At 49.2% G+C, this 24,430-nt stretch overlaps 1 protein-coding gene across 2 annotated transcripts in view; it reads left to right on the plus strand.

Annotated features, from left to right (window-relative positions):
- The window catches only part of AXIN1 (axin 1), a 72,210-nt gene extending 47,961 nt beyond the window's left edge, over positions 1-24,249 (plus strand). The window contains exons 4-10 of one of the 2 annotated variants that reach the window (XM_023744911.1): positions 10,442-10,579; positions 14,765-15,294; positions 15,900-16,070; positions 18,071-18,316; positions 20,276-20,383; positions 22,024-22,191; positions 23,358-24,249. In XM_023744911.1, coding sequence (XP_023600679.1) covers positions 10,442-10,579; positions 14,765-15,294; positions 15,900-16,070; positions 18,071-18,316; positions 20,276-20,383; positions 22,024-22,191; positions 23,358-23,484 — 1,488 coding nt within the window. In that variant the 3' untranslated portion in view covers positions 23,485-24,249. The remainder of the gene's footprint in view (positions 1-10,441; positions 10,580-14,764; positions 15,295-15,899; positions 16,071-18,070; positions 18,317-20,275; positions 20,384-22,023; positions 22,192-23,357) is intronic. The other variant, XM_023744912.1, reaches the window with a different exon arrangement.
- The last annotated feature ends 181 nt before the right edge of the window (positions 24,250-24,430 follow it).

Here is a 24,430-nt window from a genome sequence, read left to right on the forward strand (position 1 = left end):
TTGATTTCAGAAAGGAAGGGAGAGGGAAAGAGAAAAACATCAATGATGACAGAATCATTGATTGGCTGCCTCCTACACGCCCTCTAGTGGGGATCGAGCCCGAAACCTGTGCATGTGCCCCAACTGGGAATTGAGCTGTGACCTCCTGGTTCATAGGTCAACACTCAACCACTGAGCTACACCAACTGGGCAACACACCAACTTTTTCCACCCCTGAAGCCTTGGCCTGTGCTGGCTTGCCCTCAGCCTCTTACCCTCTCCAGGCCTCTCAAAGGTTTCTATGGCTGTTGCGTGTGTTTTCCCCTCCACGTCCCACATGGTTCAGGGTTCAGGATCTGAAAGTGGAGCCGCACACAGATGAAAGAAAAGAGACAAGAGACATGAGATAATTTGGAAATATTGGGGAGCCAGGCGGGCAAGTCCAACTCGAGGAGAAGGACTTCCACCGATGCTAAGGCCTCAGCAAGCTTTTATTGATCTTGGGATAGCCCCTAGGTAGGGAATTTCCAGTAACACACAAACTAGGTCATCAGTAGGCAATTTCCAATAATAGGCAGACTATCTTATCAACAAGGATTTACATGAGTTAAGGTAGGGAGGATTCTTCCGCTACCATTATCTAGATTAACTGGGTGGTGCACGGCTCCGACCTTTGCTAGGGCTTCAAAGGTCACCAGCTTTTAGTGTCTCTACGCTTCTCAGCTAGTGAAGACAATAAATGGTCTCCGACATCTCCCCCTTATTTTTTCCTTTAAAAAATCTTTTATCTGTAGACCAGAAATAAACATATAAGAACAAAAAATGTTTAAGTCCCAAATTCAATGTCCAACATTTCTGAGTCCAAGTTTCAATGTCCGACAGTTCATGTGTACATGCCAGCAATGATATGCTAGTTCTGGATGGTGGATAAATGGTGGCAGTGCAGGTCCGACCCTCTCTGGTTTGGTCCTGGGCAACCTGCAGCGACGCACAGCTGCTGACTGCTAGCATGGCAAGGCGTCTTCACCATCTCCATCTCTGAACTGTCTTTCCTGCCTTTGTGGCTGGAGCAATCTGGTCAGTTTCTCTCTGGGATCCGTTGTTGCAGGAATCCACATGGTCTTGGAGCTGTTCTCTGAAAATATACAAAAGTATTCTCGACCAAAGGTTAATAAAGGAAACCTTACTTGGGGTTTTTTCTTTAAAATGATCTTCCCCTGGCTTTCCTTGACATCATGTGTGTTTTCCTGGGTGTCTCGCTGTTAATTTAGTTACAGGATATTTTTCTTTACATGGTATTTTTCCACTATCCCCCCTTTTTTGATTTAATTATTAGGAGGCTTTTTGGAAAATTTATAATACAGTCTAGATAACTTTAAATTTTAATTTTTTGCACAAAAATATGACTGCTTTAGGTTCATTGCATGTTAAGCAATTTTACCATGAAATGAAAATTTTGGTTAATACTTCTTGAATAATTACTTATTTTAATTAGCCAAATTTAATTAATCTGAAAACTTGTCTACTATTTTACTGTCAAATTTAATACTCTAACATCAATCTTAGTTTACACTGTAAATATTAATGGAAAGGATTATTTTGCATCCTTGAGAAGTCCCTGAGTATTCCTGTTAGGCTGCATTTAGATATACGATAGCTGCTGTTAGCCAAGTCTCTTTTCTGGGTCCCGATCTGAGCTGGACCAAGTCTCTTTCTGTTCCCGATCTGAGCTGGGCCAAGTCTCTTTCTGTTATTTGGGTCCCGATCTGGGCTGGGCATGGGAAGCGATAAGCAGCCATGGGGGCAGGAGACATCCCTCAGAAGGGGTGAGTGTTCAAGCCCATGCATAATTGGGGGGGGGGGTGAGGATCTGTGCCCCACGTCTGTTGACCCCCAAGTTCTCTCCTGAGGCCCCTCTGCAACTGTGCCTGTCTTAGGTCGTTCCTCCCTGAGGAATCTTACCCGTCTCTGGCTAACCAGCCATCCTCCGGGGCCAAGCAGGGTGCTGTGAGGTTCAGTTCTGTCTCCTTGTTCCTATGCCCCTGTGGCCTCCATGCCCAGCAACTGCCTTTGGATCCCCTCGCCTGCTGGCAGGGCCCCGACATTGATCATGGGGAACCCAGGTTTCTTCTCCAGACAGGGCCCAGCTCACGCCATTGGGCGAGAGACAGATCCATGGTACCAGCCACCATGACCTCAGCAAGAACAGAGAACTCAGGCAACAGCTGTGGGCAATTGGATTGTGAGAAGAGGAACCCTCTTGGCAAAAAGGACAAGAGGCCAATATAGAATGCTCAAGTGCCTTCCCAGGGGGCCTTCCACACAGTGGAAGGGATTAAATCCTTTCATGTCCTTATTAAATTGCTGCCAAACATTCAAAGAATTAGTTTGTAAGTTTGTTTGGGATAAATGTACAATATGCTGTTGTAAAATATCAAAAATTATTAATGATATTGTAGAATAATACCATGTAATGATATTCTTTGCTCTAGGTCATGGTAATTCAATTTTAAACTGGCTGTCTAAAGGTTTGGAATGAAGAACCTGGTTTGCAAAAAGAAAAGAGCAGTTTACAGAAGCAGAAACAGCATACTATCTAAATTACAGTTTTGGGTAAACACATTATCTAGAGTCCTTGGGTAACCTGGGTTAAACTTAGGCATGTAATCTAAATCACAGTTTTGGGTCTAGGGCCCTTGGGTGACCTGGGTTAAACTTAGGCACTTTATCTAAATTACAGTTTTGGGTCTCTGGAACACTTAGTCAACAAGGACACTTTAGCTGGAGCCCTCTGACCTTGGGATAACTGTGCTGTCCTTCCCAGGTAAAGGAAAATGCGCTTTCTAAAACCAGTATGAAACTATGGTTTTTACCTGAGATCATTGTTACCATACTTCACTTTACCGTGCCCCAGGTGGTCTCTGGGCTGCTTGTTGTCTGGCTCATCCTCCTCCTGTTTCTCATCTTCAGTGGACTGCTTGGAGTCGCTGCTCTCTGTGGCTGAGGTAGTTGATTGTTTGCAGCTGCATGGTGTGGCTCCAGGCGCAAGGTCCTCATTAGTTTGGCTAGTTTCTCTCTTGGATCCCTGTTGTAGTTTAGTATTTCTAGCAGGAATCCGCACGGGTTTAGAAAAATTCTCTGGGAATATACAAGCATACCCTCTGCCAAAGGTTAATAATGGGTCAGGCCCCTTCCATAAACCAGATTCCTGATCCTTCCATTTAACTAGACCATTTTCTTTTGTTTTATTCTGACACCAATGTAGCTCCATAGGTGTCTTTCCATCAGCATCACAAGTGAAAAAATTTAAAGTAATTAAGGCTTGGTGCAGCCTACCCGTAGGTGATTTCTCCATCATTTCTTCTTTTTGTTTTTCAAGTTGGGATTTTAGCCGCTGGTGCTGTCGTTCAATAATGGCCTGTCCTTGGGAATTATATGGTATTCCCATAATGTGCTGAATTTTCCACCTTTTACAAAATTCCTGGAAATGACAGCTTGTACAAGCAGGTCCATTATCAGTTTTAATAATCTTTGGAATTCCCATGATGGCAAAACCAGCTAGGCAATGATTAATAACCTGTTTTGCCGTTTCTCCTGTAGATGCCGTAGCCCATAGGACTTTTGAAAAGGTATCTACAGAGACATGCAATGCCCCAAGACGTCCAAAAGGAGTATAATGTGTCACATCCATTTGCCAGATATGGTCCCTTAGCAAACCTCTAGGGTTGACTCCTGTGTTAGGCCCTTGAGGTAGATGTAACATGCAAGTGGGACATTCCTTGATAAGCTGTTTTGCTTTCTGTCGAGAGATTGAGAATTGTTTGGACAACATTTTAGCAGGCTGATGTAAAAGCTGATAAGATTCTGAGGCCTCTTTTAATAAAGCAACCAATTGATCAGCATGTGCATTTCCCTTAGTTAATGGGCCAGGTAATACACTGTGAGCCCTGATGTGAGTGATATAAAAAGGGTATTTTCTCTGCTGCACAATCTGTTGAACTTGTTTAAATAGTAAGAATAAACTTTGGTCACTAAGCCATTTCAACCGGGCAGTTTCAATTCTATTTACTAGGCCCGAAGCATAAGAGGAATCAGAAATTATGTTAACAGGCTGTTGGATATCTTGCAACACAGCCTTAATAGCTTCTAATTCAATTCTTTGCACAGAAATATGACTGGTCAGTATGACTTGGTCTGAATTTATAGTATGATAGGCGGCTTTCCCATTTGATGATCCATCAGTAAAAACAGTTAAAGCTCCAGGAATTGGTTCCTGCCTAGTAATTTTTGGTATAATGATGGAGGTCTTATATAAAAATTGTAGTAGTTTATCTTTTAATAGGTGACAGCTAAGTTCCCCTGAATATCCACTTAACCCAATTTGCCAATTTATATCAGTCTGAAATGACATTTCTACTTGCTTCCCAGTGAGGGGAAGATAGATGCATTTTGGTTCTTCTCCTCTAAGTTGCCTGCAACGCTTTCTAAGCTGATATATCAATTGAGCCATCAGTTCTACATAAGTAATAGCAGTTTTAGATGACTGATGCCCTAGGTGGACCCATTCAGTAATAGCGGGAGAGTCTGTATTTTGGAAGATGACTCCAGTGGGACTATTTGCAGTATGGTTAATCTGTCCCAATAAAGGCAATTCAGGCTGTACCCATGCCACTTGGGCTGAGGATATCGCCTGCTCAATTCTTAGCAACTCCTTTCTGGTGTCATCTGTTAGTGTTCTGGGTGAGGAAAGGTTAGAGTCACCCCTAAGTATATCAAATAAACTTGTCATTTCTCCCGTAGAGATTTTTAGGTAAGGTCTTAACCAGTTAATGTCCCCTAATAATTTCTGAAAGTCATTTAAAGTTTTAAGGCAATCTTTTCTTAGTTCCACCTTTTGTGGCCTAATGCATTGGTTTTCAATTATGGTTCCCAGATATTTAAAAGGTGTCACTTTCTGTACCTTTTCTGGAGCAATTTTTAAACCCCATTTAGGGAGCTCCTTTTCTAATTGGAAAAATATTTCCAAAGTCAGCTCTTCCCGTGGACTTGCTAAGAGCAAGTCATCCATGTAATGAATAATGTAATATCGGGAATATCTGTCCCTTAAAGGCTGAACAGCTTGAGCCACATATTTTTGGCACAAGGTAGGGCTATTGGCCATTCCCCGAGGCAAAACCTTCCATTGGTATCTTTTCATGGGCTCTACATATTAATAGATGGCACTGAAAAGGCAAATCTTTGTTTATCTTGAGGTGCCAAGGGAATGGTGAAAAAACAATCCTTAAGATCTACTACTATGAGAGACCAATTTAAAGGGATTTGTGAAGGCTCTGGGAGTCAAGGTTGCAAAGCTCCCATGGTATGCATAGTAGCATTAACTGCTCTAAGATCATGTATCAATCGCCATTTCCCTGCCACCTTCTTAGGTATAATAAATATAGGCATATTCCAAGGGCTATTGGAAGGCTCTATATGACCAGCTTGTATTTGTTCCTGTATCAATTCATGAATATGACCTAATTTCTCCTTGGTTAATGGCCACTGATCCACCCATATAGGTTTATCATCTTTCCATTGTATAGGATCAGCATGGGGGCGAGGAGACTGAGCAGTGACCACTCCTAAAAAGGTTGATATCCTGGTCTTCCTGGGTTTTCTACACCTTGACCAGTCTGATACCCATCTGAGTTATAAACTGCTGTCCTTTGCCGGTAATAACACAAGCTTGTAAACCTTCTAAGACATCCCGGCCCCATAAATTGACTGTAATTCCAGAGACAATATAGGGCTGAAACCATCCTGTCTGTCCTTCCTCATCTTGCCACCTTAAGACTGCAGCACTATGTTGTGTGTTATCAGGAACTCCTACCCCCCTAATTGAGTCCATAGCTTCTACCATGGACCAACTTGGAGGCCAGAATTCTTTGCTGATAACGCTGACATCCGCCCCAGTGTCTACTAGGCCTTTAAACATTTTTCCTTCTATTCTCAAATTAATCATAGGACGGGTTTTGCTAATTTCCTGTATCCAATAGATGTCTGAGCTTCCAAACCCTTTCGCCCCTCTTTTCCTATTTATAGCCTCGCCTTGTTGAACATAAGGTAAAAGTAGTATTTGAGCAATTCTTTGTCCTGGAGTAATTTGCATAATATGATTACATTCTAATATTACTTTACTCTCTCCCTCATAGTCTGAATCTATGACCCCAGGCAAAACAGTTAATCCTTTCAGAGTGTTTCCACTCCTCCCTAAAATTAATCCTAAAGTTCCTGGTGGCACAGGTCCCCAGATTCCTGTAGGAACAGCTTGCTGAGCCATATCGGGAGTCAAAGTGACCGCTATAGTACTGTTAAGATCTAGACCTGCGCTCCCTGGAGTGGCCCGAATCAGAGAGTCCACTGTGGGCTTTGCAGGGCAGATCTCCCCTTTTAATGAGGGGGTTGGGGGTGGCCCCGCTGGCCGTTTCCCTGCGGTTGGCCATACCCTGTGTTTTGATCTAACGGCCGCCTATTTTTATAGAATCTCGATTTACAATGGCTGGCCCAATGGTAGCCCTTCTGGCACCTAGGACACCAAGAGGTTGGATTTGTGTTGATCAGGTCAGGAGGGGGAATGTTCTTGCCTTTCCCTAGAGCGCCTCCTTGTGTCCTTCTTAGTTGCCTGCATTCTTTTCTAAAATGTCCTGTTTTTCCACAGTTAAAACACCTTTTATTTTCTATGGTTACAGTGGCAGCGAGTAAATTCGCTTGAAAAGTGCCTGACCCCACATTCTGACATGCTCGAATCATTTCTGTAATGGTACTACCTTTTCTCAGAGGCATCAGGCATTTCTTACAATCATCATTGGCGTTTTCATAAGCTAATTGCTGAATTAAAATGTCTCCTGCTATCTCATGTTGAATCTGTCGTCTCACTGCTCGAGTGAGACGAGCCACAAAATCAGAAAATGATTCTAAAGGCCCCTGTATACATTTACTAAAAACTCCCTCAGAGTCCCCTTTTGCTGGTAAAGCCTACCAAGCTTTCCTTCCACAAGCTCTAATTTGCTCATATGCCAGTTGCTCATAATTTAACTGGGTTTGCACGTCATTATAATGTCCCAGTCCTGCTAGCATTTCATAAGTTATTTGAGCATTCAGCCCTCGGTTTGTATGGGCTTGCTCCTGGCATTTCTCCAGAAATTCTCCCTTCCATAGTAAATAATCTCCTCCATCCAGAATTGCACGAGCTAGAGAATACCAATCATGAGGAATTAAGAATGCATCAGAAGTATTATTCATAATTTCTCCTGTAAAAGGAGCCGTTGGACCATTTTGAACTACACTTTCACGTAAGGCCTTTATCATTTTAAAGTCAATTTTTACATGTGATTTGGGAGCTGTGGGTTGGCTGTCTCCATGATAGGAAAAGCAAGCCTTTCTTCCACCTGCATGTCCTTCAATCCTTCTCTGATGGCTTTTTGCACAGGTGATTCCATTAACGGTGAATTAGCCATTTCAGGATAAGGACATGGAGGTGGAGGTGGAGGGGGCCGTGAAGGCCATTTCTCCAATTTTTCTTCCTGCTCCTCTCTAGGAGGAGCGGAGGGAACCAGTCGAGGAGGCTCCTTCTCAGCCTCTCTAAGAGGCTCTAGCAAACGCAATATTGTGTTCCCCATGGAAAAATAGTTTTTTGAGATAAGTTTTTTCTTGCTGCTGACCTTTTTTTCAAGTTCTGACTAACTTTTTGGCAACTTTTAAGATCTAACGTACCTTCTTCAAGAAACCAAGGGTTATGTTCTATAATAACAGGCAAAAAAACCCCAAAACTATAAGAGATTACCTTCTAAAATTTTTAACACTTTAAGCATTCAAATCAAAAGTCTGTAATAAACTTTCTTACTTTTTAAAGCCGAATCTACTTTTTTAAAGCCGAATCCTGCCCAATTTAGCCTGGTATGGAAAAACGTTCCCACACCGCCTACAGCTCCGGACTACTGTAGCTGATTGTGGCCGTCTGTGTGCGGTGAAATATCCCCCTACCATTTTACGGTGAACCTTCCTACCTTTAAGGTAAATTCTTTGTTCCTCACCTTGCTGGTGAAACCTTGGTTTTTACCTTCACTTCCAGATTTCCGGACAGGCACCAGATGTTGCGTGTGTTTTCCCCTCCACGTCCCGCGTGGTTCAGGGTTCAGGATCTGAAAGCGGAGCCGCACACAGATGAAAGGAAAGAGACAAGAGGCATGAGATAATTTGGAAATATTGGGGAGCCAGGCGGGCAAGTCCAACTCGAGGAGAAGACTTCCACCGATGCTAAGGCCTCACCAAGCTTTTATTGATCTTGGGATAGCCCCTAGGTAGGGAATTTCCAGTAACACACAGACTAGGTCATCAGTAGGCAATTTCCTATAATAGGCAGACTATCTTATCAACAAGGATTTACATGAGTTAAGGTGGGGAGGATTCTTCAGCTACCATTATCTAGATTAACTGGGTGGTACACAGCTCCGACCTTTGCTAGGGCTTCAAAGGTCACCAGCTTTTAGGGTCTCTACGCTTCTCAGCTAGTGAAGACAATAAATGGTCTCCGACATATGGCCACCTCTGAATCCATTGTGGTCAGCAGCAGCCCTACACATGGACATTTGTTTCTGAGCCCTTCACATATTTTTCTTATCATCTTAAAAGTTTCTGTGGTTTTAGGTGTTTTCTTTACTCCTGTTTTGCAGATGAGAAACAGGTAGGCAAAGTCGAGAACTATTCCCAGAGCTTTCACCATGAGTCTTTTCTCTTTGCCTTGTTTCATGTCTGAAGGCCAGGGTTCTAAATAGTCACTGTCCACCCACAGAGGTCAGAGATCCTGTGTACTACCCTGTGCCCAGGCCACCTCTTTCTTCCACCTGTCCTCCTGCCTCATCTGAGGCCCCTCCAGACCTTCCTCCTCCTTGGTGGCTTAGATTTTTTTTTTTAAATCCTCACTCGTTATTTTTCCCTTGATTTTTTAAAAATATATTTTTATTGATTTCAGAGAGGAAGGGAAAGGGAGAGAGAGATAGAAACATCAATGATGAGAGAGAATCATTGATCGGCTGCTTCCTGCACACCCCCCCACTGGGGATCGCGCCCACAACCCAGGTGTGTGCCCTTGACCAGAATCGAACCTGGGACCTTTCAGTCGATAGGCCAATGCTCTATCCACTGAGCCAAACCACCGAGGGCTTCCTTTGATTTTTTTAGAGAAAATGGAAGGGAGGGAGGATTGGGGGAGGAGGGTGAGAGGGAGAGATGGATATGAAAGAGACACATTGATTGGTTGCTTCTGCTCACGCCCCAACTTGGGGCGGGGATCGAGCCTGCAACTGAGGTATGTGCCCTTGACTGGGAATCGAACCCACAGCCCTTCAGTCCTTGGGCTGACGCTCTAACCACTGAGAAAAACTGGCCAGGGCAGTGATTTAGATTTTTAAAACATGTTTTGTTATTGAGGATATTGGGACAGCTGGTGAAATTGGAATAAGATGTGCTAGCTAGGTTACAGTATTATATCAAGGTTCTTTTTTTCTTTTTTTAATAGTTGACCTATTGTAGGTATAAGAATGTCCTGGGTTAATGTTAAATACATTCTAAAGTGTTTAAGAGTAGGCAGGCATCATATGTGCAATTTGTTCTTGACTGGCTCAGAGAAGTGTGTATGAGAATGACAGTGTGAGAGAAAGGTCAGCAGTCAGGGAATCTGGGACAGAAGCCCTTGTGCTATTCCTGCAACTGTTTTAAATTTGACATTACTTCAAAATAAAGCTACCCCCTCCCCCCAAAAAAGCTATACAGTGCATCACTATAAAATACATTGCAGAATTATATTCCTTGAAAAGGGAAGTCCTTCATAGTCCTGCCTTTCCCCCTGATTTTTTTCCTATACCATGAATTTTATGTTCCCCAACCCTGCAACAGCCTGATCCACGTACATCTAAGCACCAGAGGCTGCTGCCCTCTTGTGTGCAGGGTGGTCACTGCAAGGAGCAGATGGGTCCTGCCTGTGGGCTGCATCTCCTGCCTCTCCCTCCTCTATGGTCTTTGCAGCTGTGGTCACTGCAAGGAGCAGATGGGTCCTGCCTGTGGGCTGCATCTCCTGCCTCTCCCTCCTCTATGGTCTTTGCAGCTCCGGGCCAGTGATTTTAGAAGGCCTATTTTGGGTCAGTCTTGTCTGCTCAGTGTCTCTGATTCTTTGACCGTGGGAGGTGCTCCATTCTCACCCCTGGATCAGGGCTGGGTGAAGGAGAGATTTAGTCTGACAAGAATAGGGGGCAGTGAGGAGTTTAATTCCCAGGTAAAAGGGGGAAAAATAAACACTCACTTGAAAATAAAATTCAGATTTAACATTATCTTCTCCCACCCCAAAAGTGCATGAATGCCACCTTGGCACAGAGAACAGTAGTTCAAAGCTGTGCCTGGCCGACTAATGAGCAGTGTCTCCTTGCAGCGTACTTACCGAATACCAAAGGAAATTCGTGTGGAGCCCCAGAAGTTCGCTGCGGAGCTCATCCACCGCCTGGAGGCTGTTCAGCGGACTCGGGAGGCAGAGGAGAAGCTAGAGGAGCGACTGAAGCGGGTGCGGATGGTGAGTAGGCTTCAGTCAGGGAGGCCACGCAGATCGTGGTTTCCAAGTTATTTTATTACAGCTTCAGGCCCTGAGGGGCCCCCTCCAGGTTTTCCCAGAGCCCCCTTTCCCCCACTTGACTGCACACTGGCTCCTGACATGCTTTGACCTGGCCTGATGGTTAGCCAAGGCACGCTTTCCGATGACATCTACCCCCTCTAAAGCCCCCACCCCTTGTTCCCAGCCTGGGCTGTCTCCCTGGAAAGAGGCCCTTATGGCTGGGCCCTGAATGTGGGCCTGGGGAGCGACCAGCAGGTGTCAGCTGTGGTCTTGGTTGCCAGGGTTGGGGGTATTTTTTTCCACCTGCTTGTGGGAAGAGAGTTAAGAGGGAGGCCAAGACAACTCTCAGCTGTCGTCCCCAAAGTAGGCACCACACAGAGGCAACACCAGCTCAACTCAGGGAGATTTGGCACAGGACATGTCCAAAGTGCAGACTAACCAGCCTCTCCTTTCACCCCAGGACCAATTTCCTTCCTGCTGTCCTCTTGGTGCCCCAGGCTCATTCCCCTCTACCAAGGCCCTCCATGCCAGACACCTGACCCATGCGTGAGCACACGTGCCTTGCTGGCCATGTCTCCAACACCCCACATGCCCCCTTGGCATGTGGAGCTGAAATTTCCCTTGAGTGCTGATGGATGGAGGCCCCTCACAAGCACCTCTGTGTCCTGGGCCACAGGCATCTGTGCAGAGCAGAGCATGCATGTTGCAGGAAGGGCCCACAGCTCCCACTGTTACCTCAGAGCATAGAATGGCTTTACGTTTGGGTCTAGGCTTCTGTTTATCTTGTCTACTGACCTGTAGAAGTGCTGAATGCTAAGAATTTAATATTTGTAATTCATTGCTTAAATGCCTTTCTGCCCATAACTGCTGAAGAGATACCTTGCTTTTGTTGTCCCGAGTGTCATTCTATAAGATTCATTTCCATACACATTCAAGGGCGTCAGTGCTGGGACATCAGTAACCAGCGTGCCCCTGGAGTGAGGCCTTCCCTGTGCCCCTTGCACTTCCTAGCTTGTTGAACTTTATTCACTGACCCAGTCCCTCCTGAATGCCGTGAGCCTCCATGGCGCTGGTAGACAGGCTTTTGCTTTTCTCTTAGCAGGTAGGAATTACCTGCTGGAGGTAAATGGTCACCACCAAGTAAGTGGTTGTCTTCCATTCTTTTCTCAGTATTTTGTGCTCAATACCTGAAACTCAAAAATGTGATGTTTCTTGAAGGAATTATTTCTCTACCCGATCACCTAATATTCCTATTTAAAATACGGTACATGAGTCCTCCTCAGACCCCATCAGAACCCCTTGGGAGGGGCTTACTCTCTCACTTTACATGTCCCCAGATGAGTTCTGTGCACCTGAAGCTGGATACACTGCCATAAGGGTAGACGTGGGACAGAGCAGATGGTCACTGCACATAGGGAATCCTGCTGGCTGGGCCTTGCAGCTATGATCCTGGGTTCCGGAGCTCCTTTACATGACGCTCAGCTTCCAACCAAAGGGCATGGCTCCTCCCATCTTTCCCCACATCAAGACATCAGGTAGATTTCAAATAGCATATCAGAACCTGAGATTCATGTTCTGATATGAACATGGTGCCAGGAAGGCAAACCTGAGAGTAACAGTGGTGATTTCTAGGAAGGAATGTGCATGGAAGTATTTTTAAGCGCTCATGCACCTACACAAGTAAATTTTTCTTACTGGCATCCTTTCCTCCTCCCCTCATGGTGATTGGGTGACCCTCACTCTGGCAGAGCAGGTACCAGCTATCCTCCCCACAGTTCCCACAATTCAGTGAACTGTCCAAGGTCACTCAACAGGGCACCCGCCATGCTGGGTTCTCGTGTGAGGGCAAGGGTGAGACTTCTTTGACCTAGAGGGAGAGGCTCTCAGGAGCCGGTCAGAGATAGGCCGTCTGATGGGAGCCAGGGACACTGAGTGCGCACTCACTGAGGCCAGCTTTCTCAGTGCCCATCAGAGCCTTATTGAGTAGTTGAAGGAATAGGTAGGAGCATAGTTTCAGCATTTTAATAGCCTTCTCTGAACAAATAAATGCAGGGAACAGAGTCACTATGAAATATGGAATATTTCAGCAGGAGCTAAATCCCGAATTGCATGTTGTGACAAAGCTGGTGTCTTCATTTGTTTAGCACAGTGTTTCAATGGGCATCAGCTCTTTGTGTGAGGGGTCCCCTGAACATGTCGTAGTTAACAACTCTTAAAACAAATGTGCTCATTAAATAATGTGTGTAATGTTTCTTAAATGGAATCTAAGAAAGGAAGAATTCACCTTTTTACTATATGATTGAGTTATTATAATTGTCTTGTCAAGTTTTTAGTTTTGGCTCAGTGGCTGTGTGTGTTTGTGGTCCTTGGCAGGTCAACCTTTTGGACGAGACATTGTGAAGGCAGCTGTGGCTGTGGGTATTCTGTGTTTTTTTCTGATGTCTGACTCAGATGTTTTTTCTCTGTGGTGTCCCTGGCAGGTGCAAGGCGGCTGTGTCTGGAACCACCACCAGCTCTCAGGACAGGGGTTGGACCCAGCTGCCAACACCCAGTGGTGTTCTTTAACAGAAATGTTCAAATGAACAGCCCTTTGTATGTCTCCATTGTCAGTTTAGGAGCTAATAAGCAGGCACCTGGCCTCAAGCTCAGGTGGGCTTACTACATGCAGTGGCCTGCAGTGGCCTTCAGAAATGGGTGCACGGACTCTAGGTCATGTGCTCTGGCCTGAAGCTGCTCCAGCAAGTTTGCTCCCACAGGTGTCCCTTAGTCCTCGGTTGTGGCACACTGCCCAGCAGCTGTCAGTTCAGTCTCTGTTATCATGTGCAATCTGTAACTAAATAAATCATGCTATAAATAACAGTCCTTTTTTTTAAAGGGATAAGTACACAATTTTTAAATAACTTAGTATAAAATTTTGAAAAGAAAAGCAAAGAAGAAAATGAAAACTATTATCTGAACAGTTAGGTAAATCTGTAACATTTTCAAACTGTAAAATTGAATTCTTACATATGCAGAACTACTAAGAAAAATTGGATCCCAGCTGAAGGTTTGCACCCCCTCACCTCTCAGGAATTCGGAGGTTTCCTCTTGCTTGCTGCTACTTTAGGGGATAAATGGCTTTAATAACTTTCAGTGCCCTGGGAAGACCCCCAGTAAAAAGTCTCCTGGTCCCTTATCCCTGCAGAGCAAAGGGATTGGGATGGGGACACGGGATGGGAGCCCAGGGGTCCAAGTCTCTGCTGAGGTGGCTCCAAGCTGTGCCCAGGAGGGGGTGCATTCACCCTCTGTCTGTTAGGTCCCTTCTTTTGTACTTTGTCCTCTGCAGTGCCATTCTACCCTGAGCCCGTTCTAATGACATTTAGATACTTCACATTAGTGTGAAATTTTGTGGTAAACTTTTGGAGATCTTTTTATATTAAAGTACAGGTTTAGCTTAGTTCCACTTTCTTTTCAATTATTACCAAATTTACTGAACATTATTCTGGTTTGGACAATTTAATAAAATGAGAAAATAAATATGTATCTTTTGAAATTAAGGTGATAAAATGCTTCTGTTACAGTATTGGTTATATTAACTTTTAGAGAATTGAATAAAAGTTAGTTAATGTGAGAATTTATCAAACACATAGCAAGATAAAAAACAAGAGCTCTTCTGTACAAAGGCCTTTGAAAATATGGCAATATAAATTGAGGAATAGGAAAATTTCACTGAAAGAAAACAAAAATCTTTATTGAGAAGCATAAAAGAAAACTAAACCAGTACGAAGGTTGCTCTGTGGCCTGGACCGGCAGTGGTGTTGTGTTCCCTGAATCATTGGTGTGTGGCAGTTGCATGCCCTTGCACACTTGTGCGTGAGCACAGCTCCCTGTCCTCCTGTCTGCGCCCCGTCCTGCAGCATAGCCTGCTGAGAGCCTGGCTGAGTTTGTTCAGGAATCAGCAGGGACAGAAACGTCGCTTGGGAGTCCGGCACCTCCCTTGGCCCTTCCCTCATCCTGGGCTTGGCTCCTGACCCCCAGGACACCGCACTGACAGGCTTTATGGTTTGGGGATTTTTTTGGTTGTTTGTTACTTGTTTATTTCCCAAAGTGTGAGGTTTCCTTGGTGCAGCAGGTGCTAAGAGGTGACATGTGACCTTGTCCCTACAGGAGGAAGAAGGGGAGGATGGCGATGTGTCCTCTGCCCCCCCGGGGGCCAGTCATAAGCTGCCTTTGGCCCCGGCCTGGCACAGCTTCCCACCCCGCTACACGGACGTAGGCTGCACAGGGCTGCGGGATGCACATGAGGAGAACCCCGAGAGCATCCTGGATGAGCATGTGCAGCGGGTTATGAGGACTCCAGGCTGCCAGTCGCCCGGGCCTGGCCACCGCTCCCCTGACAGCGGACACATGCCCAAGATGTCGGGAGTGCTGGGGGGTACAACCTTGGGGCACAGTAAGCACGTGCCCAAATTGGGGGCAAAGCTAGAAGCGGCTGGCCTGCATCTCCATAGGCACAGCCACCACCACAGCCACCATGGTGCGGCCAGGCCCAAGGAGCAGGCTGAGGCCGAGGCCATCCGCCGGGTCCAGAGCAGCTTTGCATGGGGCCCGGAGCTGCACAGTCACACAGCCAAGACCCGAAGCCACTTAGAGAGTGTGGGCACCACGCCCAGTGCCAACGACAGCCTGGCCTACAGGTGAGTGTCTGGGGTGGCCAGAGGCATGCTTTGAGATTGGGGCCTTGGATTCTTTGTCCTTGGGCTTCCCAGGGAGAAAGGGGTTGCAATGAGAGACTGTGGCTCCTGTGGATTCTGTTCTGATTTTCTAGAATTCTCCTTTAAAAGTCTTTAAAGCAAGGTCAGCTGCAGAGACTTGCAGGCGTGTCATGGCCAAGAGCTCAGGTGCCAGGTAGAGGTAGACACCAGGTTCTACCTGGGGTGTTGGTCCAGCCAAGGCCCCAGCTGTGAAGTGTGGTTAGATAAAGATCCATTTTAGAGTGAGGTGTTCTGGATGAGGAGGAGTGGCCGGGCCCTAGATGTCTCCACCAGGCAGGTGACCTGGGCTGGGAGGACACAGGCAAGTGCTATAGCTGATCTTCGGCTTCAGCTCTCCCAGCTGATGCTGCCTTCCTTCACTTCTTGCCATGGAGTCACCTGAAACAAACCCCAGTAACCCCACAGAGCTGGGGCAGAGGCTGCTAGAACATGCCACTTTGTTGAGGCCTCTATGTTCAGGGAGCCATATAGGGTTGGAGCAGAGGTAAGTAAAGTCAGTGGGTGACTCCCAGGTCTTGCTTTTGCAGTGGGAAGGCCGGCACAACCTCCAAAAGAAATGCCAAGAAGACTGAGTCAGGGAAGAGTGCCAGTACTGAGGTGTCAGGCCCTTCAGAGGACGCAGAGAAGAACCAGAAGATCATGCAGTGGATCATTGAGGGGGAGAAGGAGATCAGCAGGCACAGGAAGACTGGCCACGGGTAAGCAGCACCTTGTGTCCTGGAGGGGTGGGCACAGGCATGCAAACTGGCTGGCGACCCTCCAGAGCTGCTTTACCAGTGTCCAGAGTGGCATAGCCCCACCCACTGTCTTACTGCAAAACATGTACAATGGAAGCAGTTATTCAAAGGGATCCGGTTCGAGCTGTCACAGCACAAACGCATTGACGTCTGCCCTGTGTGGACCTGTGATGAGGTGGGGTCCCGGATGCAGCTTCAGTGTCCTGGGCAGGAGTGCCCACTGGTGAGGTGAGGTCAGTCTGAAGTCACCATGCCTCTCGCTGCTGCCCCACACTGAGGAGGGGGCCTGCTGTCACATAGCTGCTCTCACACATGATACCTCCACATGAGAATGACCTAAGGCATCGGGGCAGTGAGGCAGGTACCTGACCCTTACTCCAGCCGGGGCTTCAGCAGAAGCCTCTGTGTTTATACCTGATCATACCCTCAGCAGTGGGTGGGAGAAGGTTCTTGTTTAGTGTGCATCCCTCTGAGCTCTAGATTATCCCACTGGGCTAGTCCATCCTAAGGTGCACAGGGCTGGCTTAGATGGGCCTAGGCCAGAGGTGGGTGACGCCCAGGGGCCCTGGGCCTGGAGCTGACGGCATCTGTCCTTCAGTGGGTGGGCCATCCCCTCGTTCCTCAATCTCAGATTTCCCTGATCCTCAGCATTTTTTGGCCATCGTTAGGGAGGACTGAATATACATGTGAGGCAGGTGAGCCTGACCTTGGGAATGAGCCCCCCCACCAGTGTCCAGACCCCGTTACAGCCACAAAGCCTGTCCTAGTGAGGGGGCCTCTCCAGGAGCCCTGCTCCTGCTCTGGTTGGAGTGGGTTTGATTCTCAGCTTCTCTGAATTTCTATCTTATGGGTCTGTCCCGGCCAGTCCTCCCACCCCAGAAGAAGGATTTCTGTGGCTGAAGAGTTAAGAGGTACATCTAGAAATAGCCTCCCAGGTTCCAGAGGCTCCTGCCGTCAGTCAGATGGGCTATTTTAAATTATGGCCTTCAGTGTCCCCCCAGGCCCTCTCTGGCCTCCCAGGAGTCTGGGGACCATGAGGCCTCTGTCTTCGTTGTTCTTACATAAGGCAGGTGGGCTGGGGGGGATTGGGTGGCAAGGAAAGGAAGGGGTAGGAGATGGGAAGTGAGGGGTAGGGAGTTAAAAGGGTTGAGAAGATGGGGGTGTGGGAGGTTGGGAAGTGGAGAGTGTTGAGGGGTAGAGGGGGGCAGAGGTCTCCCTGTGGCCAGCCTTGTGGGGGTTTTTAGGAGGAGGAGCCCACCTCCCCGGGGTATCTTTCTTTGGGCAGTTCTGGTGTCATGAGAGCATTGGGCCAGCCCACTTCAAAGGGGGCCATCTTGGGTTCCCTCATCTTTGCTCCTGGAGATCCCCTTTCAAGCTGTAGCTGCAAGAAGCTGATGTTTTCACTGGAATCCCATCAAGTGGTGGAGTGATGGTGTGTTGCACAGGTGTAAAGCACATTCTCCATGTTAAACAACAAAGAGAAGGCATGATACCACATCGGGAGAAAAAATTATGTTTAGAATTATGCCAAGTGTGTTCAGTATTTTTTAATCGGGAAGGAAATAGATCAATATTCTGCGTGGCTATTTCTAAATTATGGATTATTAATATTTTTTTCTTTGACTTTCCTACGTATTTCAGGTTTTTCACAAAGAACATTAAATACCAAAACATCTTTTATAAAAAGTCTTTGTATAGGATTGATTTATATATTCAATAAAGGTATTAAAAATGAGTTACAAAAAAAGAAGTGTGCAAGAAAGGAATGTTTGTGTCATGTAGTATAGGAGGAAATTGCTTCACCTGGCTTCCATGACCAGTGTCACAGGGGGATTCCTGACCCAGGTATCCAGGGATCATTGCTAAGCTCGGCCTATGCTGCTGGCTCCTGCCCAGCTCCAGATGCCTGTCTAGGGACCGAAGTTTCACGTTCTGCCCCATCTGTTCTCTCGCTCTCAAAGGTCTTCTGGGGCGAAGAAGCAGCAGATTCACGAGAGCTCCAGGCCCTTGTCCATTGAGCGTCCTGGGGCTGTGCACCCTTGGGTCAGCGCTCAGCTTCGGAACTCTGTCCAGCCCTCTCATCTCTTCATTCAAGACCCCACAATGCCACCCAACCCGGCCCCCAACCCCCTGACCCAGCTGGAGGAGGCCCGCAGGCGTCTGGAGGAAGAAGAGAAGAGAGCCAGCAAGTTGCCCTCAAAGCAGAGGTACAGGGCCATCAAGGAGAGCAGGGCTTGAACCTTTCAGGGCCCCTCCAGGTGCCGTGGCTATGCTTTGGGGTGGAGCTCCCTGAGGCCTGAGGTCCATACATAGAGCCACACTGGGTGCCCACCAGCAGTACTGGGTTTTTCCTTCCAATTTCTTCCACACGGCCCTGCTGGAGGCAGATGGTCATTGCACTGTCCTGGGGAGGAGAGGATATCTGTCCCCTGATCACGCCTCCTGTGCTTGCACTCACCCTGGGACTTTGTGGGAGGCCATGGGGTCCCCTTAGTGGCATGGAACTGCTAGAGGTCACACAGGTCACCACTGGCTATATGCATGCTCAAGCTCAGGGGTGTTGGTCCCAGTGGGTCCTGGCGGCCTCTATTCAGGAGCCTTCACCCATGCCATTTGCAGGTAGAGCAGTAAACAGTGCTAAAATATGTGCCAGTATAAATCTCTTCCGGAGAGACCCCAGGCCCCACAGCCACTCCTCACTGTGCCCTCTTGGCTTTCAGGGGCAGAGTGGCTCAACCTGCTGCCTCTATGGCCTTAGGCTAGGCCCTGTTCTCTCTTCCAGGAGAAGAGGGGAACCACCCCTTCTGGGTGACGAATCTCTCCAGGCAGGAGTGTGGCTTCCCTGACCTTTTCAGCTGGGCCTTGAGGTCACTTTTCGCAGACATGCTGGCTCATTGGAATCTCTAGGCGATAATGGTTCCTGAGGTGCCTGGAATCTGTAGCTTTCACCAGGGCCTGGCATCACGGCCACTGTTTCCTCAGATGTGGCTGGTTCCCCTTGCCCACTCTTCAGTCATCCGGTTCCTGACTCTGCCTCCCATGGGCCTCACTGTGTGGGGGGCTATGCTGCTCTGGGGAAGCTGGTGTTGGGTGCAAACTCTCCCTAGCGTCCATCTCATCAGGCACAGATGGAAGCCTGAAGGTGTCCCGGGTGGTTGAAGGTGACCATGTTTTTTACAGCCAACTGTTTTACTCTGTGATCTTGTTCAGTCAACATAGAACCAGCTGGCTCTGTGCAGGACCCCTGTGACCTGGAGGCAGACAGAGCAACAGAGGGCAGCCTAGGGAGAGGCTGGGGCGGGAGGGCTCGAATTCCTCCTGTTGCCGGGGGCTTCCTGGGACATCATTTCTGCTGCGATCTCCAGGAGGCAGGGCTCTCGTCCCCTCTTTCTACCAGCACCTAGCCAGCTCCTCAGAACACCATGGTCTTTCTGTAGCTAGTGGAACCATTCTGTGATTCGTGTTTTGGGGGGTGAGCCGCCTGCGGGGTTTCAGCCAGTGGCTCTGGCATCTCCAGGTGTCTTTGGTCCAGGGCTTGTGAGCCTTTTGTAAATGGCCACAGAGCAGAGGTCTGGATGTGGCAGTGGGGTTCTAGGCCTTCCTCAGCTCCTCGTGGGGTGACCCCCACCCAGATCAGTCAGAGCAGAAATTACTGTTAGGGTTGCACAGCACATGCCCAGGGTGGATGGCCACTTGGAGAGGAGCTGCTGGCCAGTGAGACCCAGAACAGGATTCTGGCTGCTTCGGATGGAGCAGTGACCATGCTCCAGGACTCAGGCCCATGTCAGGGGGCCAAGTAGGAAGAACTGTGCCCTCAGGAAAGAGGCCAGAGGCAGGTCTTCTCAGTGTGGATGAAATGACAGGATCCTAGCACCTCAGATGAGGGGTTCCCCAGAGTATATTCCAGGGAGCCCAAGGGCTCTGACCACAAATGAGTAATGTGGGAAATCTGAATGATGAAGGCAGCATCTGTTTCTTGACTGATCCTGACAGCTTCACCACCAGGAAGGGGTTTGCCTGACTCATATGGCGGAAGCCTGGCGTGGTGGTAATTGAACCTCTTGGGGAGCACATGCTCCGCCTGCTGTCTGTGACCCTGTTGTCACCGCGGAGTGTGGAGGCCCTGCCCCAGGCCTATGTGGCTCACTGACGCAGTTGTTCCCTAGGTATGTGCAGGAGGTCATCCAGCGGGGGCGCTCTTGCGTCAGGCCGGTGTGCACGCCCGTGCTGAGCGTGGTGCCAGCAGTGTCCGACACGGAGCTCTCCGAGACAGAGTACGTGTGTCCCCTGCGGGTCCTCTTGTACTGCTCATCCAGCCTGTGCTGTGGGCCAGGGGCTGTGGAGCAGCAGCTGTTTCCCAGGGCGGGAGCCCGGGCACTGCAAGCTGTTCACTGGCCTTTCCTTCCTGTCTCTGTCAAACGGAACACTGACCATCCATGTGGTGACAAATGACCAACTGGTCAGAGAGGAGGTCCCATATGTCACCCAGCCAGGACTTAGGGTCAGGGCTGCACCCATGGTTCCTTTGACACGCTGCTGACTGAAAACATCAGCACCTGTGGTGCATGTCCAGGTGCTGTGTGCACAGCGAGCCTGGGTTCTCACGTGGGATGTATCTGCTCCCCAGGTATGCATAGAGTAGGGTGGGCGCTAGGAAGCTGCAGGCCACATGCAGACAGTGCTGGCTGCCCCATCCTTGCACTTCTGCTCAAGATAGAGCAGAAGGAAGTCCTCCACCAAAGTCCTCACCGAGCTTACCCCAGACAATGCCAACCAGCTCTGATTGGCCCCACCAGGTCACTCCTCAGGGGTGGCCCCTGGAGGAGCAGGAACCTGTCTCCTTTCTGTAGAGAATGGGTCCACACAAGACCCCGAGGCAGGCTCCCAGAACAGGCTGGGCTTGAGGTTTCAGGACTATGGGAAGGAAAGCAGGCGCCATGGAGTGTGGCTCGAGTGGTGGATAACCACACAGATGAAGTGACTCCATGGTGTGTGCCCAGGAGCACCAGGAAGGGGAGGGTCCCATGGAGAGAAGAGCCCACTGTGAGTTAAGGTGGCCTTCCTGGCATGACACTGGTTCAGGAGGCTTCTTATCACGCCCAGCTGGCAAGAGCCAAGAACTGTGCCCATGTGTACCTGGGCAACTGCAGAGCAGTCACAAGGACAAGGGGTGCTGGGGGACAGAGGAAGTGCTACCTGTCCCAAACACAGAATGGCTGCTCAGGACCCATCAGGGTGAGGGCCCTACCCCAGCCTGAGTGGGAGATGGTGCTGGCCTCACACCCCTCTCTGGAAATCTGGCTGGCTGCTGCCTCTGGTCTTTGGACAAGCTCTCTGCCATGGGACAGGTCCATTTCAAGACCCAAAACAATTGTTTGTCCAATTCCTGGCCTTCAGATGTTTTTTTCATTTGGGAGCAGTAGGCTTTATGTGGGGTACAAGCCGTGTAGTCCAGCCTAGAGGCAGGGGCTACATTGGTTCTAGTGGCCTGGCCACCTTAAGAAGCAGGTAGAAGGATCTACTGTGGGCTCCAGCCCTGAGAAGCCTGCTGGCCTATTTCATGTGGTCTGGGTCAGGGGTGCTGCCTATTAGCCAGTCCAGGCCACAGTGAGGCCAGGAGCTTCCCAGTGGTGGAGGGGGGTGGCAAGTGAGCTGAGGCACTATGGAGACGTGGCGCAGGCAGGGAGGGGGGATGAGCTGGATTCCACGCTGTCTCTTTGTGCATAGGGTTGGGGCTGGATGCAACTGTATGGGTGGGGGAGCATTGGGGCCTCTGGATGCATGACGTTTCTGAGTGTGTGGCAGCTCACTCCTGCAGGCCTTGCCCCATCGTTTCCTGGGGAGCGTGGGGCCTGTTGGGGAGATGACCTGTGGGACTCTAGCTCAGCAGTAACCACTGTGTTTCTGCCTCCAGGACGAAACCGCAGAAGAAGGCAGGAGGTGGGAGTGCCCAGTTGTGTGACAGCATCGTTGTGGCCTACTACTTCTGTGGAGAACCTATCCCCTACCGGACCCTGGTGAGGGGCCGTGCAGTCACCCTGGGCCAGTTCAAGGAGCTGCTGACCAAGAAAGGCAACTACAGGTGAGAGTTAAGGGCTGTGGTCTGTGGTAAACAGGTACCCTGTCCAGGAGAGTGTGTGCTGGGTGCCCTATTCCCACCCTGTTCTTATCCCATCTGGTCCTTGTTTCCCTCTTACCTGCTTAACCAGACCTGAGCTGTTGGCAGGAGCACCTTGAGGTGTGAGGTGTTGATGGCCTCAAGGCTCCCAGCCCCAACTCCCAGCCTTAGGTGACAGGCCTCCAGGTCAACCGAGGGGTCTGGACAGTCCTTGCCTTAAAAGCAGGGAAGCAGGCCCAAACACAGTGGTCTCCCTGTCCCCATGTCGGTCTGATCTGGGTCAGCCTTTCTCCAGCCTTCTGACTCAACCCATTTTCACTAGACACAGAATCCAGGACCCCTCTTTCCAGGGTCTGCCGTGGGCTGCTCTGCCCTGCCAGCCTGAGACTAGCCTCTGAAGGCTCCTGAGTGAGCACTGTAGGAGGAAGGGCCACATGGGGTCAGCTCACTGCGGCCTGGGGTGGGTGGTTTCCTCTATCCCAGTGATGGCGAACCTTTTGAGCTCGGCGTGTCAGCATTTTGAAAAACCCTAACTTAACTCTAGTGCCTTGTCACATATAGAAATTTTTTGATATTTGCAACCATAGTAAAAGATTTATATTTTTGATATTTTATATATTTAAATGCCATTTAACAAAGAAAAATCAACCACAAAAATGAGTTCGCGTGTCACCTCTGACACGCGTGTCATAGGTTCGCCATCACTGCTCTATCTACTGAGTGGTGAGAAAGTGCCCTTTGGAGGTAGAGGGTGTGGCCACTAGAGGAGGGCCCAAGCTCTGCTGGCCTCTGCACATCACCCTGATGGAGATGGGAGATGACAGGCTCAGACCTTAGGAAGCAGAAACCCCAAACCTGCCTGTGTCTCCCCCATAGCATCCTAGAGGCCAGGGCAGAGGACCCCACAAGTGGTCACTGTACTGTTCACTGTCAACTCTCTGGCAAATGGGCATCAGGCAGAACCAGCTTGCATGCCCTGCATGATGTACTTGGAATGTGGTCACCAAGTGCTGTGTGTGTGTGGAACCATGAGGCCACCACGCTAGGAAGTCGGGAGGCCCCTAGGGTGTGGGGGTGTGGGCAGGAGAGGAGTGGACAGGCCCTCATCTCCTCTCACCCCCGTCCCCCAGATATTACTTCAAGAAAGTGAGTGACGAGTTTGACTGTGGAGTGGTGTTTGAAGAGGTTCGGGAAGACGAGGCCATCTTACCTGTCTTTGAGGAGAAGATCATTGGCAAAGTGGAGAAGGTGGACTGACCCGCAGGCCAGGCCTCTGCGCCAGGCAGGGCCCTCATCAGGTGGGGCAGGGATGGCCACACTGAGAGCCCGGCAAGGCTGTGCCATGTCAGGTGCTCTCATGTGTATGCAAACACGCGACTTCTAGTGTGAGGCCAGGGACTGCCTGCCCTATAGCCACCCACCCCTTTGGTCCATCTGTGTCCAGGTGAGCAGGGGTCCCGTTGAGTGGTCCCACAGGTGTCTGTCCTGCTGCCAACAAGGAGGGGGCCCCGTCCACTCCTCCACAGCACTACTCTGAGTCCGCCCAAGCAAGCAGGGAGCAGCCCCCTGTGGGGCCGCCTTGCTGACCCTCCCCAGCGGAACCCCGCTGCTAACCACGGGCCAACCTTCTGGCGCCTCCCCCCAGGGCTCTGCTTCTCCCTCCAGAAATTGCCCACCATGCCCTACCCTGGTCAGGGCCAGCTCAGGCCCGGGGTTCAGGGGCTTCTTGGGGGTCTCTAAATTGTACATGTCACCGAGTGCCTTCAACACAGCTTGTCTCTTGCCTGCCACTATGTGGATCCGGCGACGGGGCACCTCAGTGCTCCCTCTCCACCCTCAGTTTCCACAGCGCCGGCTCAGCGGGTCCCGGCTCTTCCTTCGTAAGGGCCCATGTAAATATGTACATTCTCAGGCTAGGGCTAGCGGGGGCTGCCCCGAGCCCATTTTTCATGCGCTGACTTGTACAATGATCTTTTAAAGGTACTTGGATAATAATGAAATAAAACCAGTTTTTGAACCTTCCCTGGCTATAGAGCGCACGGATCTTCTGTCAGTGGGGTCTGGTGAGTGGGTGCCTCATCCTCAGCCCAGTTTCCGGCACATGTGACCCATCTCCTCTCTCCTGGCCAGGTTATGCGCAGCCCATATCCGGCCTCAGCAACAAGGTCACACTGGCACCAAGGGTCTTGGGAGTAGGGTGTCT

Source organism: Myotis lucifugus, unplaced genomic scaffold (assembly GCF_000147115.1).
Source record: "Myotis lucifugus unplaced genomic scaffold, Myoluc2.0 scaffold_498, whole genome shotgun sequence".
Classification (NCBI taxonomy): Eukaryota; Metazoa; Chordata; class Mammalia; order Chiroptera; family Vespertilionidae; genus Myotis; species Myotis lucifugus.